Below are 17054 nucleotides of genomic sequence, written 5' to 3'. Positions count from 1 at the left end.
CAGAGACATTTTGAAGAATGCCACAGAAACCAGAAGTTAAACCTGGGAGAAAAGGGTCAGCAGACTTTGGCCATGTGCCTTCCCACATGACAGAGGAACCCCAGATGCCATTGGCCTTTCTTCAGAGAAAGTATCATCCTGTTGATGCCTTAATTAGGACATTTTCATGACCTTAGAACTGTAAATTTGTAAACTAATAAAACCCCATTCAAAAAGCCATCCTATTTCTGAAATATTGCATTATGGCAGCCTTAGAAATCACAGAGAAAAAACTGTCCACAGTGAGCAAGCTCTGAGTCTTTTCAATAATGACATTTTCTGCAAATGGGAGTTTTTAGAAAACTGCCAGCTTTGTCAAATAATAACAATTCTTTGTAGATGATGCTTTGGGGATTTCTAAACCCATTCAGCCTCCTCGATGGCTGCTCAGATGATGGTTTTCATGGATAATATGATGGCAAAGCTATTGGTTTTTAAGGCTACTGTGTATCTGGGGAGAGGAAGATGGCAACAGGGCAAGCTAAAATGCCACAAAACTTACTGTAGTTGCAGAGAGTCAAGTGTCTCTTGAATAAATGCTTCTCAGACTTTTGCAAACCTTTGGTTAATTTCCAGAACTCTGAAAAAGTTGATTTTGACAAGTTTTGCCAATGTGTTCATTGCTTTTATGGGGGAACAGATTTTCAAAGGTCCCTACTCTGTGATTCAAGAAGTGGAATGGCCCACATATCTCTCTGAACAGACAATTCAAAAAGAGACTGAAAATATCTATTTGTTTTCATTCAAAAGGGCTAATGGGAGAACATTGAAGAGAACTGGAAATCTCTGCCTTAGGGCCTGCTGTTTCCACAAGGGATATTTCGGGATTCCACAAACCCTGGGTCTCTGTTGATTTTGGAGCAGAGTGATGCTGCTCAGACGCCCCTGGCCTTTCTGAATATAATATGTCTGAATACAATATGTCTCTAGCCAGGGTTGCTTTTATTTTGTTGTATTGTTCTGTTTTGTTGGCTTCCTAGAAATTTTTATGATGTACAAGTTACCACCCTTCCTAATTTGCCTTCCTGTATCTCCTTTCACTCTTGGAAACCTGATCATGTTACCCACCAATAGGGTCATTTACCATGAGAGTGTGCCTGGGCTTCTCAAAGTTCATTACAAGTTTGCTAGGTCATGAATATCCAGAGAGCAGGGACTATGCATGAAACCCATTTGCTTTGTTTTTCTTCTTAATTTATATTAGAGTGTCTGGCTAGTCAAGGTACTTGAGAAATGCTTATTTTAATGAATGAATGACAGCATACATAATTCCTTACCGTCCTCTGTCACAAATATATGCTGAAGATCTGGCAATTGTGGATGAGTTCTGGTTCTTTCACTTATGTGCCAACTTGGGTAAGTCAATTATCACTTGGGAGTTAGTCTCAAATGTTAAATGGATGTGCTAAAGTTAATTTTACTTTAGAAAGTGGTTGGGAAAATTTACATGTGTATGTGTAAAAAGTACTGTAAAAATATTGTGGAATGTGTATGTGGAAATATTTCTTTCCAAGTCCTCTGATTTTAATAAGGTAGGATTTTCCCTAGACATTTCTGGCTCCCTTTCCTATCTGGGCAAATACACACCATCCCCACTCTCCTATCCTCTTTTGGAAACCAGAACACAGGTGGAGAGAACTGATGCTATCTCCCTAGGCAGGTTGATTTGGTGCAGAATCTAATTTATATGTTCAGTACTAGGAAGACCATTTTTGCCATACTGCCAAGCCATTTATCCAATCTAGCCATAAAAAGTAATAAGGATGATATTTTGATCTCTATTTGTCTTATTTCTCATTTGTCCTATTTCTCAACTGCCTCAGAAACTTAGAGATAAGAGTGTACATATTTTTGGGGCTCAGTGAAACGCCCAACAGAATTTCAATTATGACTAGCTATTCCAATCAGTCTAATCTTTATTATTAATGTTTTTGAAATTATAAGAGTGTATGGGGGCGGGCTGTGCAGACATACCTGGAGAAAGAGCTCCTGCTTATAGCACATCTTACAAAGCAGCAATGGCATACCAAATATCTGCCCAAGTTGGGCTGTGTGTAGAAAAATAGAAGCAAAAAGACGCTCCATCTTTTTGAGATCTTTCCAGTAGGAAGCTGTGCCAGTTTGAATGTGTTATGTCCCCCCAGATGCCATTATCTTTGATGTAATCTTGTGTGGGCAGACATATCAGTGTTAATTAGATTGTAATTCTTTGAGTGTTTCCATGGAGATGTGCCCCCACCCAACTGTGGGTGATGACTCTGATTGGATAATTTCCATGGTGGTGTTGGCCCGCCCGTTGGGTGGGTCTCAGTTAAATTACTGGTGCACTATATAAGATCAGACAGAAGAAGCGAGCTTGCTACAGCCAAGAGGAACACTTTGAAGAATGCACAGTAGCTGAGAGAGTAGCTGCAGATGAGAGACATTTTGAAAACGGCCGGCCGTTGAATGAAGACTCTTGATCTGGAGAAGCTAAGAGAGGACAAACACCCCAAGTGAAACTAAGAGTGACTTTTTGAAGAACTGCAACCTAGAGAGGAACACTCTTGGAGAAAGCCATTTTGAAATCAGAGCTTTGGAGCAGACACCAGCCACATGCCTTTCCAGCTAACAGAGGTTTTCCGGACACCACTGGCCATCCTCCAGTGAAGGTACCCGATTGCTGATGTGTTACTTTGGACACTTTACGGCTTTAAGACTGTAACTGTGTAACCAAATAAAACCCCTTTTATAAAAGCTAAAAACAAACAAACAAACAAACAAACAAACAAACAAAAAAGAGTGTATGGGAAAGTATAGCAAGGCCAGGGAAAACTTTTTCACCTGTGTAATATTTTATGTAGGGTATTAATTATAAAGCTAATGCATATTCATTACAGAACTTTAAGAAAATACAGAACATTATAAAATAAGCTATAACCTTGGGAAAGTAATTTTAAAGCACCATTTAAACTCTCTCTAGGATTTTTTTTCATATGCACATATATATATATATTTTACCTCTCTATATCTTAATCTATGTTAAAATGATTTTTATCAAAATTGGGATTATGTCATATAATTTTATATTCTGTGTTTTCATTTGATGTTATAATTATTGCACACAATTTTTCTTTAGAAACATTTATTTTAGTATCTTCATAATATTCTATCTCAGAGTTGAACCACAATTTATTTAAATGTGCTCCTGAATTGGGATATTGGTATTGTTTCTAATATTAAAAGTGCCAAAATGGATATTTGGTGTAAAAATCTTAATGAATTATCTCCCTAATACAAATTCCTAGAAGTGAAATTAAGGGGTTAAAGGACCAAAATATTTCCAAATTGAATTTGAGAGACTATGAAATAATTTACAAAACTATAAGCAGTATAATAAAAGTTGTTTCATTGCATGCCATCCACAATGGTTAGTATCTTTTAATGTAAATAACCAAATTTAAATGGGAGAAAGAGTACCCCAAAATTTTTAAATTAAAAAATTTTTTTATTATCTTTAATTCTTGACCAATTTTCCCACTGAGAGTTAGTTTTTTAAAAGTTCATCAGTTGTTTTCAAAACCTTTAAAATTATGAATTATATTATTTTTATCTGTCTCTTTTACTATTTCCAGGAAAGTGAAAGTTTTTTAAAAGCCCTTTCTAACCTGAGAGCAGAGGGATGGCTTTATTCTTTATGCTAAACTCTCTATCTCATCTAGCATTCATTTTGCCAAACTGTGTGAAGAGCATTATCTTTCTTCCCTCCTTTTCCATTTTCAAATAGTTTTTTAAAAATGCTTAAATATTGTAGGATCTCACTAATTTGAAGAAATTAAAATAAGCAAACTCATAGAATAGAGATTGCTAGGGGATGGGGTGTGGGTAGGGAATGGAAAGTTAAGGCTTAAAATGTACAGGCTTCCTGCTTGGAATGATAGAAATGTTTTGGTAATGGATACTGGTGATGGTAACACAACATTATGAATGTAATTAACAGCACTGAAATATATACTGGAATATGATTAAAAGGGGAAATGTTAGATTGTATGTAAGGTAACAATAAAAAATCCATGGAACTAAACTACACAAACTGCGAACACTCATTTAAACCATGGACTATAGTTAACAGTACAATTATGAAAATATACTATCATCAATTGTAACAAATGTTCCACACCAATGCCGGGTGTTAATAATAGAGAGTTATATAGGAAACCTGTATTTTATGCATGATTTTTCTATAAACCCACAACTTCTCTAATTAAAAAAAAACAAAAACAAAAAAACTTGTCTCTTGACCTATCAGTAGAGGCTAATTCCTTGGAATATGGATCTTTATCCATGTTTGTGCACACATGCACACACACATACACACAGATATGGAAGAGCTATGTTATAGCAATGGAGGTTGATGGATAACTAAAGATGAGAGTGTGGAAGGAAGTGTGTGGTATTCACCTCCTAATTTAGTCCTGAGGGGTCTGGAAGTTTGTTAACTACTCACAGCCCCATCTTCCCTGGACCCACTAACTTTGCAAAGTATGATCTTTTTGAGGGCTGCCTTAACTTCACGGTTCCTCAGACAGTAAATGATGGGATTGAGGAGAGGGACAATGATGGTATACAGCACAGACACCACTTTGTTGGAGTTATATGCATACATGAGCTTGGGATGGGCGTAGGTGAAAAGAGTGGTGGAGTAAAAGAGAATTACAACTGTCAGGTGAGAGGCACAGGTGGAGAATGCTTTTTGGCGGCCCTGAGCAGAAGGGATCTTGAGGATGGTTGTGAGTATGATGGCATACGATGCAACCACTACACAAAGGGGAACAGCAATTACCATGAGGGCCAAGAAGAAGTCCACCAGCTCAGCCTGTGAAGAGTCTTCACAGGAGACGTTGAGGAGTGGAGAGATATCACAGAAGTAGTGGTTGATGTGAGGTGTGCCACAATACTGGAGTCGGGCTATGAACACCATCTTAATCATGGCAGTCATGAGTCCACAGGACCAGCATCCCCCAGCCAGCATACCACAAAGCTGGTTGGTGATGATGACTGGGTAGCATAGTGGATTACAAATGGCCACATAGCGGTCAAAGGCCATGACTGCAAGGAGGATGTACTCAGTACAGACAAAGGTCACAAAGAAATAAAGCTGAGTCATGCAGCCATTGAAAGAAATGCTCTTGTCGTGGCTGAGGAAGTCTACCAGCATCTTGGGGCTGATGACTGTGACATACCACATCTCTAGGAAAGAGAGATGACTCAGAAAGAAGTACATGGGCTTGTGCAGCTGCCCATCACTGCGAATAACAAGGATGATAAGGAAGTTTTCTAGCAGTGTCAGCAGGTAGGTTGCCAGGAAAACACAGAAGAGGAGCAGCTGGATGGCAGGCCGTGTTGGAAATCCCAGAAGAATGAAATGTGTTGTTGTACGATTATCTACCTCCAAAACTTTGGTGATCATAACGGGCTGTGGATACAGACAAAGTCAGTTTCTTCCACAACCCAAACACCACCCTGAGATGACTGACACTGATAGAGCCCACCACCAGCAAACTGCTTTTATATCTTTATTCCTCATGAATTATGATCAGGAGCAGAAATCATCTTACGAACATAAATGGATCTTAGAGAGTTTGTGGTTTAATTTTTACAAGAGAAGTAACTTGTCCGAAGGCACAAAGGTGAAAATGGAAGCTCCTGACTCCAAATTCTGTACTTTTCCCAATATATTTTTGTTAGGCATAGGGGGATGGCTTCCAAAATACTCTTTCACTCTAGCCAGAACATCCCCTTCTACTGGATATGAGAAGGAGACAGGAGACTTAACTGCTTGTTTTACAACTGTAATTTGTATGACTTTGAATAAGCTGCATGACCACACTTATTTGTAAAATGGAGGAAATCTTCCTTGTTTTTACCTAACAAGGTTGTAAGGATTGAATAAAGCAATAGTTAAACAAACATACAGGATTAATAGTGAAAAAACTTTGATATGAGTATTTATCAGTTTCTCAGATAACAAAATTGAATAGATAATTTGAAGGGTAATGTTTCCTTTGATCCAATCCATTATAGAATTTGAGAAAAACTGATTCAAATCCCAGTTTTGTCTCTCTTTGGTTAAGTGAGTGTATTACATAGACTTTCTGTAATGAGGATAATAAAATTTTGTCACATTTTTTGAGTATAAAATGTGATTTAAAGTTTAAATTAAGTTCTTATGGATATTTACTGTTACTTTTCCACTATACTTATTCTATCCCCTCCCCCCAAAAGTAAAAGTCCAAAGAACTGAATAGTACAACCAACAGACACCGTTAATGAGAAAGAAGTAGGAAACTGTAGGACTTTTCCAAGAGTGTTAGGTTAAAGAACACAAAGCACATCTGAAATTGTGTCATGTAAAACAGGAAACCAAGACGCTTTCTATCATTAGTGATCCCTCTACATTCCTACAGAGTAATTCAGGGGAATAATGGCCTCTTTCTAGGTTGCACTGAGAATTATTCCAAAGCCTACTGGATATTAAGCACTCGACCACTTCCAGCTTTTCTCTGTGTCCTATTCCTTGATTTCTCTTTTCTACTCTTCTCCAGAGCCAAAGTCACTCTTACTTTCCATTTCTCAACAGCCTTAATTTTGTAACATAAATATGTGGGAAAATTGGAGGAGTTCTACTTTTTTTCTAAGGAAATTGCTATAGGGCAAAAGAGCTGGAAATTACTGCCCACTTCATTCACTTCCTACTTCCTACTTCCTACTTATATCTCAGCATTAGGATCCTAAAGAAAGATGAATAGCCAACTCTCAGTTATCCATGTTTAGAGAAGAAAACAGACACTGGCAATCCAAAAAGGCAAATAATTTATAATATGTATATTAAACAAATAATCCTTTTTTCTGCTGGAATATAGCCCTTAAAATTCACACACGTACTTACATGTGCACACACACACACAAGGAAGTGCCTCCCAAACTTGCTCTCAAAAGCTTTCTAAAGTTCACTAGACAGTGGGATAGTGGAGCTTATAAACAAGGCAAACTTTATGAATCCAACATGGCTTTTCACTCAGCCTGCTTTCTTTTAATTATTGAGTCTAGGTGTCTGAACCAACTTGAAACCTATTGTGAATACTTTAGGATCACTCTCCATTCTGGATTTCGCTCACCAAATCTCCATCCTTTCAAACGGACAGATGAAATTAACGTATTTTTAGCTACTGGTCCATAATTACAGGATAATAGTCAAAAGAGCAGTTTCCTTGAACCCAGTCCCTGAATGTGTTTTTATATTCCAGAAAATTACAGACAGGGCATTATACCCCAAAGTCTTCTCTTTCTCAAACCCTTCCCCATGCCTAGTAGAAGAATCCTAGCCTAATATCAGGGCTCTAAGAATGACTCTGGGAAATAATTCAATGAATTCTCAATACCTTAGAAATAGATATTGGGATTCTCAGTGTCGATGATCAGACTTGAAGCTGGAAATAAAAACAGCTCATTTAATTTTAAGACTAGGATTCAGTAAATGAAGTAGAGGAATGTTTTCATAGGAACTATTCATTCATTCATTCATTCATTCATTCTTTATCTACTTCTAACAGAGATATGAAAGTCCAGATGCAGTATCACCAGATAAATTAGCACAAAATAAAAGCACAAAGAAATGAGAGAGAAAGGAGTATACAAATTACATGAAGGACATAGGACAGATTAGTTTTATCAGTTGAGCATGGAACTTAGCTTTGAGCTTTCTACTTGTCACGTAAAAAAGGAAAACAATTGGAAGTGAAATATAATCACATTCGATCTTAAAAACTCTCCTATGAAATATATATATATGTGAAATATGATTGTTGTATCTTGATAAATGCAAAAATGAATGTACAAGGAAGGAAAGTATTTAGCCAATATACTTTCTTTCACACAATGTAGATATAGTAAGGGATTTAGGTTACAAAGGGGTCTAGATTGTCTGAGTCAGATCTCCTAGTAGCTTCTAAGACTGAATATAAGGCAGCATCTTCACAACTACCAATCATGTCTTATATTTGCATATTACTTTATAATATCTGAAAAGCACACTCATGCTCTTTCATTTGATCTTTACAATTACCTTATCTGGAGCTACTAAATATTTAGTTCAAGTGCTGGTTGGTTAGTGACAGAATTGAAATTAAATTCCCAGGTGTTTCTTTTATTACCCAATACTTTCTGTGTGTGAATAGGAAGAGGATAATCTGTAAGTTGGGTAAGCGTTTCAAATAAGTGAATTTTTTTTTTTTCTGAGTGTTCAATTATACCTTTGAAAACATTTTTTAAAGCACCCTGAGGAATAAAAATTCAGGGAGTGAAGAATCAAAGGGCCAGGTAAAAATTCCAGTTCTCTGGATCTCAAACATATTATCTGGCAGTGATTACAAGTCATGTCACTATTCCTTGTAGCCAACTAACAGTTATCCATTGTGGACTTAGCTCAAACAACAAAAGCACTTTAAAACTGGTGGAATTTAGTTTTACCTTTTTTTTCTTTCAGATAAGGAAAACGAATCCCAGAGTTCTTAAGTGACTTTCCCAACATCAAACAGTTTCCCAAAATAAAATAGTGCCAGGGTCACAATTTATCAATGACAGCCTTTTAGTCCCTGGCAATCTTTAATCCCTGGATCCCTGGTTATTTGTACTGCCCAATTCATGAAAGTTCAAAATGGACACATTACCTTAAAATTTAGCTTGATTTGAACAGAATCAGAGAAATTAGTGTGTGTTTTACAGTCATATATTTTTTTAAAAAGAGCTATTTTGTTAGCTTTGTGATTGATAGTCCACTGTATTAATTATATACACAGACATATGTATACACACTTTGCTAAAGAAGAAGAAAGAGGAAAAGTTCAGCTCTAGAAACACAGGATCTTAGTGCTAGAAAGAACCTGACAAGTCATGCAGTGTAACTACCCACCAATTTGTAAATCTCCAATGCACAGACACAAGTGTTCATCTAACCTCTGCCTGATCCTCTCCTGGAATAAAAAGCTCAAAATCTACAAAGACACCCCATATATTTTTTAGAGACTTTTGATTGGGAGATGCATTAGGGAACATAACTCTATCACACTCATGGGTCCTGTTCCTATTTTCTGAAACTACAACAGAGTAAGTCTCATCATTTTCTCAAAGGACAGTCTTTCAAGTCCTTTCCATCTCAACCCCCATCCCTAAATCTATTACGCCTACCTCATATCTTCTTTCTTTGGTTGAAACATTCAATCTCCTTTAGCCATGCTCTATAAAATCAGGTTGTGAGTTCCCTGGGGGTTGGTGATCATTCTCCTTGAATGATACCAGTTTAACTGGGAACATTTGTGGGGAGCAATGTCAGAAGGCTATGGAAAGTGCTGTTAAATATGCATGTGGTTTTTAAGGCTTGGTTTCATTCTGAAAACAGTAAATAGAACAGAGAGAATCCGGGGGCTCAGGCACTGATATTCTGAGGAGGGGAGGGAAGGTCTTCCTCACAGGACATGTGCTCATGATAGAGTGTGGAGGGATCTGCTCTGCTGATTGTGGAGAAATGAGGGGCAAGAAAGAAAACTGATGTGGCCAAAACCCTTTGGGAGTGGAAGCATTCTAAAATGTGGAGCTTGGTCTGGTCACATTGAGGTCCCCAAAAGTCTTTTAAAAAGTGAGTCAGAGGTAGTGAGGGCTGTGACATAATAATCATTCATGTTTAATCCATTTCCTCTACTAACTCTGGCAGGGGTTGAAAAAAAGGTATAGGTCAGGTCAAGATGGACATACTAGTCTTGGATCTTCAACAGCAAGGCATTTTCTAAAGGGGAGGAACACATTTTTACTCCTTAGAGTTAGTTCCAAAGGGATGTAATTCTAGCTCATTTCACCTCTTGCGAGACTTCTTAGGAACAACTGTGCATCAATGCTGTATGTATGACAGTTCCTAAGTTTGCAGCAGGACAGAATGACTGGCTGTGATGATGTGGCTCTCTCTGTATCTCTCAGCTTCTACTGTGGCTGGCTTTAAAGCCCTTAGGAAAAAAAAATCTATATATTTGTGTCTCTAATCCACATAACTTTCTAAAGTCATGGCCTATGTGTGGAAATCATTTTATTTTCATCTAGATAGTTTTGGGAAAGTGGCTTAATGTCTATGGGTCTTATTTTGAACATGATTAATCTTTTCTAGTTTATCTCAGGTTGAAGATAAATGAGACCACCTGACGCATTTTGTTGAATAATCAGCAGAGTGGGAAGGGAGTGCTGTCTTGTCCTCTTATGGTGCTATGAAAAGAAATGAAATCTTCCTTTTTCTTTCAGGTGATTGTAAGTCATTAAACTTTCTGTAAGCTCCATCACACTTGCCAATCTCTGGCCCTTATTTAACATAAAACACACATGCATATTCACATACATTTATTCTGCCTACTGCCCCTCACATTCACATGTTCATTTGTGTTTTTTCATATATTATTTCATTTATTATCTTTGGCACTCTCTATCTCTTAAGTCAGAAAAGACACCTGTACTCGTTATAAAGAAGAGAGTGAGGCTGATGCATTAAGTTGACGTATCTTCAGGAGAACAGATAACTGGGCAATTTTCAGAGATTCAGGTCTATTTCATCTAGAGTGGGTGGGTTCATACAGTAAAGTCTCAAAATTACATGGAAATGCATATTACACAATACATCTAAATCCCTAAATTTTTTCATATGACTTGATACACAATAGATGCATTGTTGAATAGAAATAAATCTATATATGTACCAAAGCTACATTACTCACCATAGGCTCAAAGAAGAAAAACTGGTTTTGAAAATCAATAAAATGAAAGTTCTGATAAATCCGAATTTAGTAATTTAAATAAAATTGAATTTGAATTCTTCTCTGCTTCCCTTTGCAATAATGAAAAATTAAAAGCTGGATAAATTCCCCTTTTGGAAGTATTTGGGCATCTTCTTTCAACTTACCATTTCCTTAATCATGTAATATATCACTTTTGCCTCAGTCTTGTCAGGGGTGGTCAGCCTGTACTGAGAAAAGTGAAGAAATCATGTAGCCTGAGAGGAGGAAGACAATGACAGTAAATCTAGAGAGTTGCTGGGCAAGTCTGATTTGTGTTTATGCTGAACTTGAAAAAGGCACAGAATGGAGCTATATGTGCACCTGCCTGCCTCCAAGCTACCAGAGGAACACAAGTCAATTTCCTCCAACCCACAGAAGATCTCCCAGGAGACACAGCCTTCAGGAAAGTACTTGGCCTTTCCCTGGCTCAAGGCAATCCTAGGGGAATACTAAGGGAAAGAGCTAGCAAGCTAAGCGGAATCTCCAGGCACAAGAGAGACATTAGACGGACATGATGCACACTTCCCCTCCTCCTTCACGAGACTCTGGGGAAGGGGAAGGCAAGCGAAAAGTGTGTGTGTGTGTGTGTGTGTGTGTGTGTGTGTATGTGGTGTGTGCCCTTCTTCTTCTAGAAAACAATCTCACAAATAATAATGTCCTCCAGGGACAGATAGTGCTATAACCCAAATCATTCAGAAAATGAGAATTATGTTTACTCATCCTTATTTGGAGAGTCAAATACATGAGCACAGACACATGTACACACGTTCCAAGCACACTCAGATGTTCAGGCATGAATATTTATGCATCAGCACATCAGTAGATGTGAGCAAAATATGTATTATACTCAGATGATAACCATATTTTCAAAAGGGAGTAAGCTCACATGTATATTTGCTTATTACCCATAAATAGTACACATTCAGGAGCATACAAAGGTATACAAAGAAGGTAGAAGGTAGTAAAACTGTGAGGAATATATACTGGCATGGGAATTGGACAATTATCTCTTTAGATATGCACGCTGCCTCATAGGTTAGGATACCAGCACACCCAGAGACGTTTATCCTTAGAACCAAAGACCCAGGACTAAGGGCAGAAAGGTGGGCCAGTTCTGTTGGGATGTGATATGCCTTAAAGTGAAACACATTGGCCAGTGTAGGAGCCTGCACTTTTCTGGAGTTGGGAAAGATGAGGTGTAATCAAGATAAAATGGAGAATAATTTCCCAAGTATATAATTAAGCTCTTTATTAAAACAACAATATTGCCTTAGGGGAGAGAAAGAAAACACTGAGATTACAAGGGCCTTCGTTCATATTTCTGGAAGTAATGACTACTTCATCCTCATTATTTTCCAATTCAATAACATATTCAATAGAAAAGTTCTCCTTCAGGAAACCTGGAAAACTCTTCATTCATTTCCAGAACCCTGGTTCATTACTGGTTCTTTGGTGATATTCTGTGTTACTAATCTCTAAGATCATGGATATTAATTTATTCAATAAGTATTTATCAAGTGCCTTCATAGTATCAGAAACTATTCTGGTCTTGGGTCGCTAATCTTTTCAAATAGTTTCACTGTAATAGGTTTACTCAGCTGTTAAGCATTGGCTCGTATTCTTAGAGAACCTGAATTCTGCCATAAAAACTCTAGGTGATAAGAGATGAAGGTTTAATACCACTCAGGTTTAACACCATTAACCTGATTTTGAGAAGGAAGTTATGACATGATGCAGAAAATTTAAAAATAGCTGTGAAATGCAATAGAAAGAGGATACGGCTTTCAAATTAAAAAAGGCATGTTTTCAATGCTCCTTATCAGCTCTATGATGTAAACAAATTCTCAAACCTCTCCAGGTGTCATATTCTTCATCATTATAAGGGGTTGCTAACAATAAACCTGAAGGAAGTGTTGAGTAGTGGTTCAGAGTATGCCTTGTGGGTCTGAATCCTGGCTCTGACAGGTCCTAGCTATGTGACCTTGGGCAAGTTACTCTGGGTCTCAGGTTTGGCTTTTTTTTTTGTAATTTAAAAAATGAGATAATAATAGTACTTATGTCATAGAATCATTACGATGATAACATGAATTAAAATATGTAAGGTGCTTAGAACTGTGTCTGCCATATAATAAATGCTACATGAGTGTGGAATATTTGTATTTGTATTATGTCTGACAAATAGAAGGTGCTAAAATGTTAACTAAATTTACAATTTCCTTTGTAATATGTTTGCATTCGAATATAAAAATTTTTGGATTTTTGGAAATTTCTCAAATATTTGAATGAATGAAATAATGAAGCTGTTTCTGATTGACTCATGAGTTATTTCATTGAGGGATTATCTTATCTTTCTAGTCTTCATTTTAAGCTAGAGATGGATTGAGGCGAGGGCCTACCATATGCTACTTCTAAAAAAGTTTGCAAAATTTCATGGAATATATGCAGTTTGGGTCCCTTAAAAAGATAAAACAATTACTGGACAGAGTTCTCAAGTCCAGAGACTCTATCCAACTCATTGTTTTCTAGTACAGTGTCTGGCACACAGTACACAGTGAGAAAATATCTGTTGGATGATGGAATGAATGAATGGAGGTAAGCCTCATTCTCCTAATTTCAAATGCAGAAGAAGACTAGGAATAAGAGTTGTTTATTAAATAAAATCATTGAGAGATTTGTGGACAAACTATGATTAATGTCTCAGATTAAAAAAAAACACTTTTAGCTATTAATGTGAATTTAGAACTGATAAAAATATCTTTTCTTGGTATAATTGGTACAAAAAAAGTAGTGAGAGCTGTGAGTGCTTAGGTGAGAAAGAATTTCTGAATTCACCCTTTATTGCTTGCTGTCACAAAAGAAAACTCAGTTAATTAAAAGATAACACTGAAAAAATAGATAGTAACTCTATCTACAGGTTGAGTGAGAAAAAGCATAATGATTATATACTGTAAGATGTCTGGCTCTGGGGAATATTTACAATGAATATTCATTTAGCCTTGGTAAGGAAAAATAGAATAATTTTTAAATGGGAGGTTAAAGTTTACAGGGGAAACATATTTTTCTATGTGTTAGTTAATATTTTATAGCTCTTTCTGAAATTTGTGTATTTCTGTTTCCTCTGTTAAGTTATGAAAATTTTGAGGCAGATAACCATCTCTTGGCCTCTAATGCAGTGTCTTGTGAAGAAAAATCATTTTGATGATGCTTTCTTTTTTAATGAAAGAACAGTCTTAGTCAATTGTGATGGATGGTGCTGCTATTTTAGAAGAGATTTCATTTAAAGAATCAATTAATTTGACTGCATGCTACTTTCTTGCTCCCTCTTTGTTACCTCTATCTGGTGAAAAACTAGCTGCATTGAGTACACATTCATAGTCTAAAAATATATAAAGCAAAATAAAAGTAATCAAAGTAAAATAAAAAATAAAATAAAATGAAAAACTGACTTGATAGTGGCTACTGAAACTGTAGGCATAATGACTGGGAAGAAATAACCAGCTTTTCTCTAGTTAGCCTTGTGAATTATAACTTTAAAGACACAGTGAATATAACACCTGATGAAATGACAAAACATGAAATTTTGGAGGTCATGATTTTTCTCTGGAAACAGAAGATTATATTCCATTTCAAAAGTTTAAAAAATTAAAACTAAAAATCACTAGATACTTCTAAAGAAATGTAATCCACAAGTTATATCAGTATATTCTATCAGGTGTATCAGGCTGAAAATAATACAAAATACAACTTACAGTGTCTTCAACGAATGGGAGTTCATTTTTATCATTTAATAAAAAAACATGGATGTGGGTAGTTTCTGGTTTGGTTCAATTTTTTAACCATACTATCAAAGAGTCATGATTTACATTTTATTGAACAAAAGTGAGATACACGGTCATTCCTAGCTACAAGAGAAGCTGAGAAATCAAGTATCTGGAAAAGACGTGCAGATTCATTGCCTGGTTTGGACATGTTTCAGCTTGAATAAAAAATGGGTTATCATCACAAAGGAAAATGAGGTTACTGTTAGCCAGGCAACTAAAAAAAATGTTTGCATGACTAACATTTTAGTTGCCTAATTGGCACTGGAGTAGTACCATTTCAGAACAATTTGCAAAGCACTTTTGATTCTAAAGCCCTGTTGGTAGAGTATATCAGAATATTGAGAGAAATCCTTAAAATAAACATTGAGAAAACTGATATCTACATCAGTTAAAGCCCTGTTGGAATCTCTCACACTATAGGAAGAGCAAATCAAGAGACTGTCATCTGCCACTGGGAAAGAATGTGCCATGACGAGAGTCATACAAATATCATTTGTATCAGTTGACGTTCTCTAACTCTTCTTCCTTTTAATATTTATGCAGAGATCAAGAAGAGGAATATCAAGCATGAAAACCAAGGTCAAATGGCTAAGAGAAGAGTCATGTTCTTTGTTTTATATTCTAACAGAGTTAAATGTTCTGACAATTTTTAAAAGGAGCATGAACCTCTGACTCAACCCAATGACATCTTGGCATAACTTTGGATAATTGGAAATGCTAAATTTTCTAGTTAAGTTGCTACCTTCTCCACACAGTTGCAAGGATGCTTGGAGCTTTGCCTTCCACATTAGGTCTCTGAAAATCCTGCCTCCCTACCTGGCCAATCCTCCAATCTCAGTTTGAGTAAGAATGAGTTTGATGAAAAGTTAATAGAACAGGCACATCTGTTAGAAAGCCTACAATGATAATGATAACAACAAAATGATAATGTGAGGGGTAGCATTTATTGGATGCTTACTGTGAACTAATTCACAGGAAGGTCTTCTTAGGCTCCACCAAACAAACTCACACATTCCTGATGGTGAAACTTGGCACTGGATTCACTTAGAAAAATAATAGGGTAATAAACACAACGTGCCAGCAGGGCAGCATCAGGTACTTTGCTTTTGTAGGAGGACTACTGAAGGCAGTCCGGGGATTAGTCTCTGTCATTCAATGTCACAGCTTAGGTGTGAGGACATGAGAGTCACACAAAGGGATGATGATTCCACCTTGATTTAGAATCCTCAAGCCCCTTAAGAGTCCATATCTGTTGTAACAGTTTCATTGGCATCCACAGCTTCTGGAGTCCCCAGCCAAAGAAATGCTAAGCTACAGTAGCATCTCAAAGCTATGACTTCCCACCAGGTGTTTATAGTATTTTCATTATCCTCCCAATCCAGAGGACTTTAACCAATGAGTGGTCATTTGCACTTAAGCAATGTTGCACAGTAACATTTTCAGGTTTCTAAGGAATCAGAACTAGGAAGTTAACAGAAGGTAAATTTTATCCACAGAGAGAGAGAAAAGATTTTGTTAATGTTTGCTGTACTCACACATGAATTATTTACTTAATGTTCACAACAAACATATGAGGTAGGTGATATTATTGCCATTTTAAAAGGAAGAAACTAAGAGAAGTAAAGTTATTTGCCTATGCTCAAATAACCTGTTCTTGGTAAAATCAGGACCAAACCAAGATCTATTGGTTCCAATGTCTTAACTCTTAACCATGAATGCCATGCCTTCACAATGCTATGAAAAGAGAAGAGAATGTAATGATCTGAGGGTAAAATGAGTAAAGCTCAGGGATGTTTACTTAAAATGTTATTTAGAAATTTCAGGAAAATAGCACAACCTTTTATTTAAAATGTCAGTTTGTTTTGTTTTGTTTGAGATACTGGAAAATCTAAAATGATTATTCATTAGTAAGTTTTCCTTGATTAACAGCCATCTTCATTTTTCCAAAGCCTGGCTCAGAATAGGCAAATGCACATTGACAGATAATCTATGTTTACTGGAATTTGTTCAGTTGCATATTTTGTTAAAAAATCTTACACATATCCTTAAAAAAATAAAAAATTTGGTTATAATGTGCAGAAATTTGGGTAAATAAGCCTAAAGTCAGGATGTGAAAATATCTTAAGCAATTCAAGTAAATTTCCAAATAACCAAGGAAACTTGAATTTTTGTCTGTGATTCAGGCTTTGAAACTGAGGCATCACAATTCCCGCAGAGACAGCTGCATCCCGCCTCTAGTTCCCTTATCTTCCCTATTGCCAATGCATATTTTGTTCTTGGGGTTGTTTCCCCAGGGACAAGATCTAAAGTATTTGATCACTGGTATCACCCAGGCACCAACCAG

At 36.6% G+C, this 17054-nt stretch overlaps 1 protein-coding gene across 1 annotated transcript; it reads right to left on the bottom strand.

Annotated features, from left to right (window-relative positions):
• Positions 1–4513: 4513 nt before the first annotated feature.
• Positions 4514–5488, bottom strand: LOC119517125 (olfactory receptor 6Y1). The gene has a single exon (XM_037813656.1). It carries the CDS (start codon positions 5486–5488, stop codon positions 4514–4516), a length of 975 nt encoding a protein of 324 aa, XP_037669584.1.
• Between the last annotated feature and the right edge of the window lie 11566 nt (positions 5489–17054).

The sequence above is a fragment of the Choloepus didactylus genome, chromosome 2 (assembly GCF_015220235.1).
Source record: "Choloepus didactylus isolate mChoDid1 chromosome 2, mChoDid1.pri, whole genome shotgun sequence".
NCBI lineage: Eukaryota > Metazoa > Chordata > Mammalia > Pilosa > Megalonychidae > Choloepus > Choloepus didactylus.
Note: the sequence above shows the minus strand (reverse complement) of the source record. Positions and strands in the feature narration are given on the sequence as shown.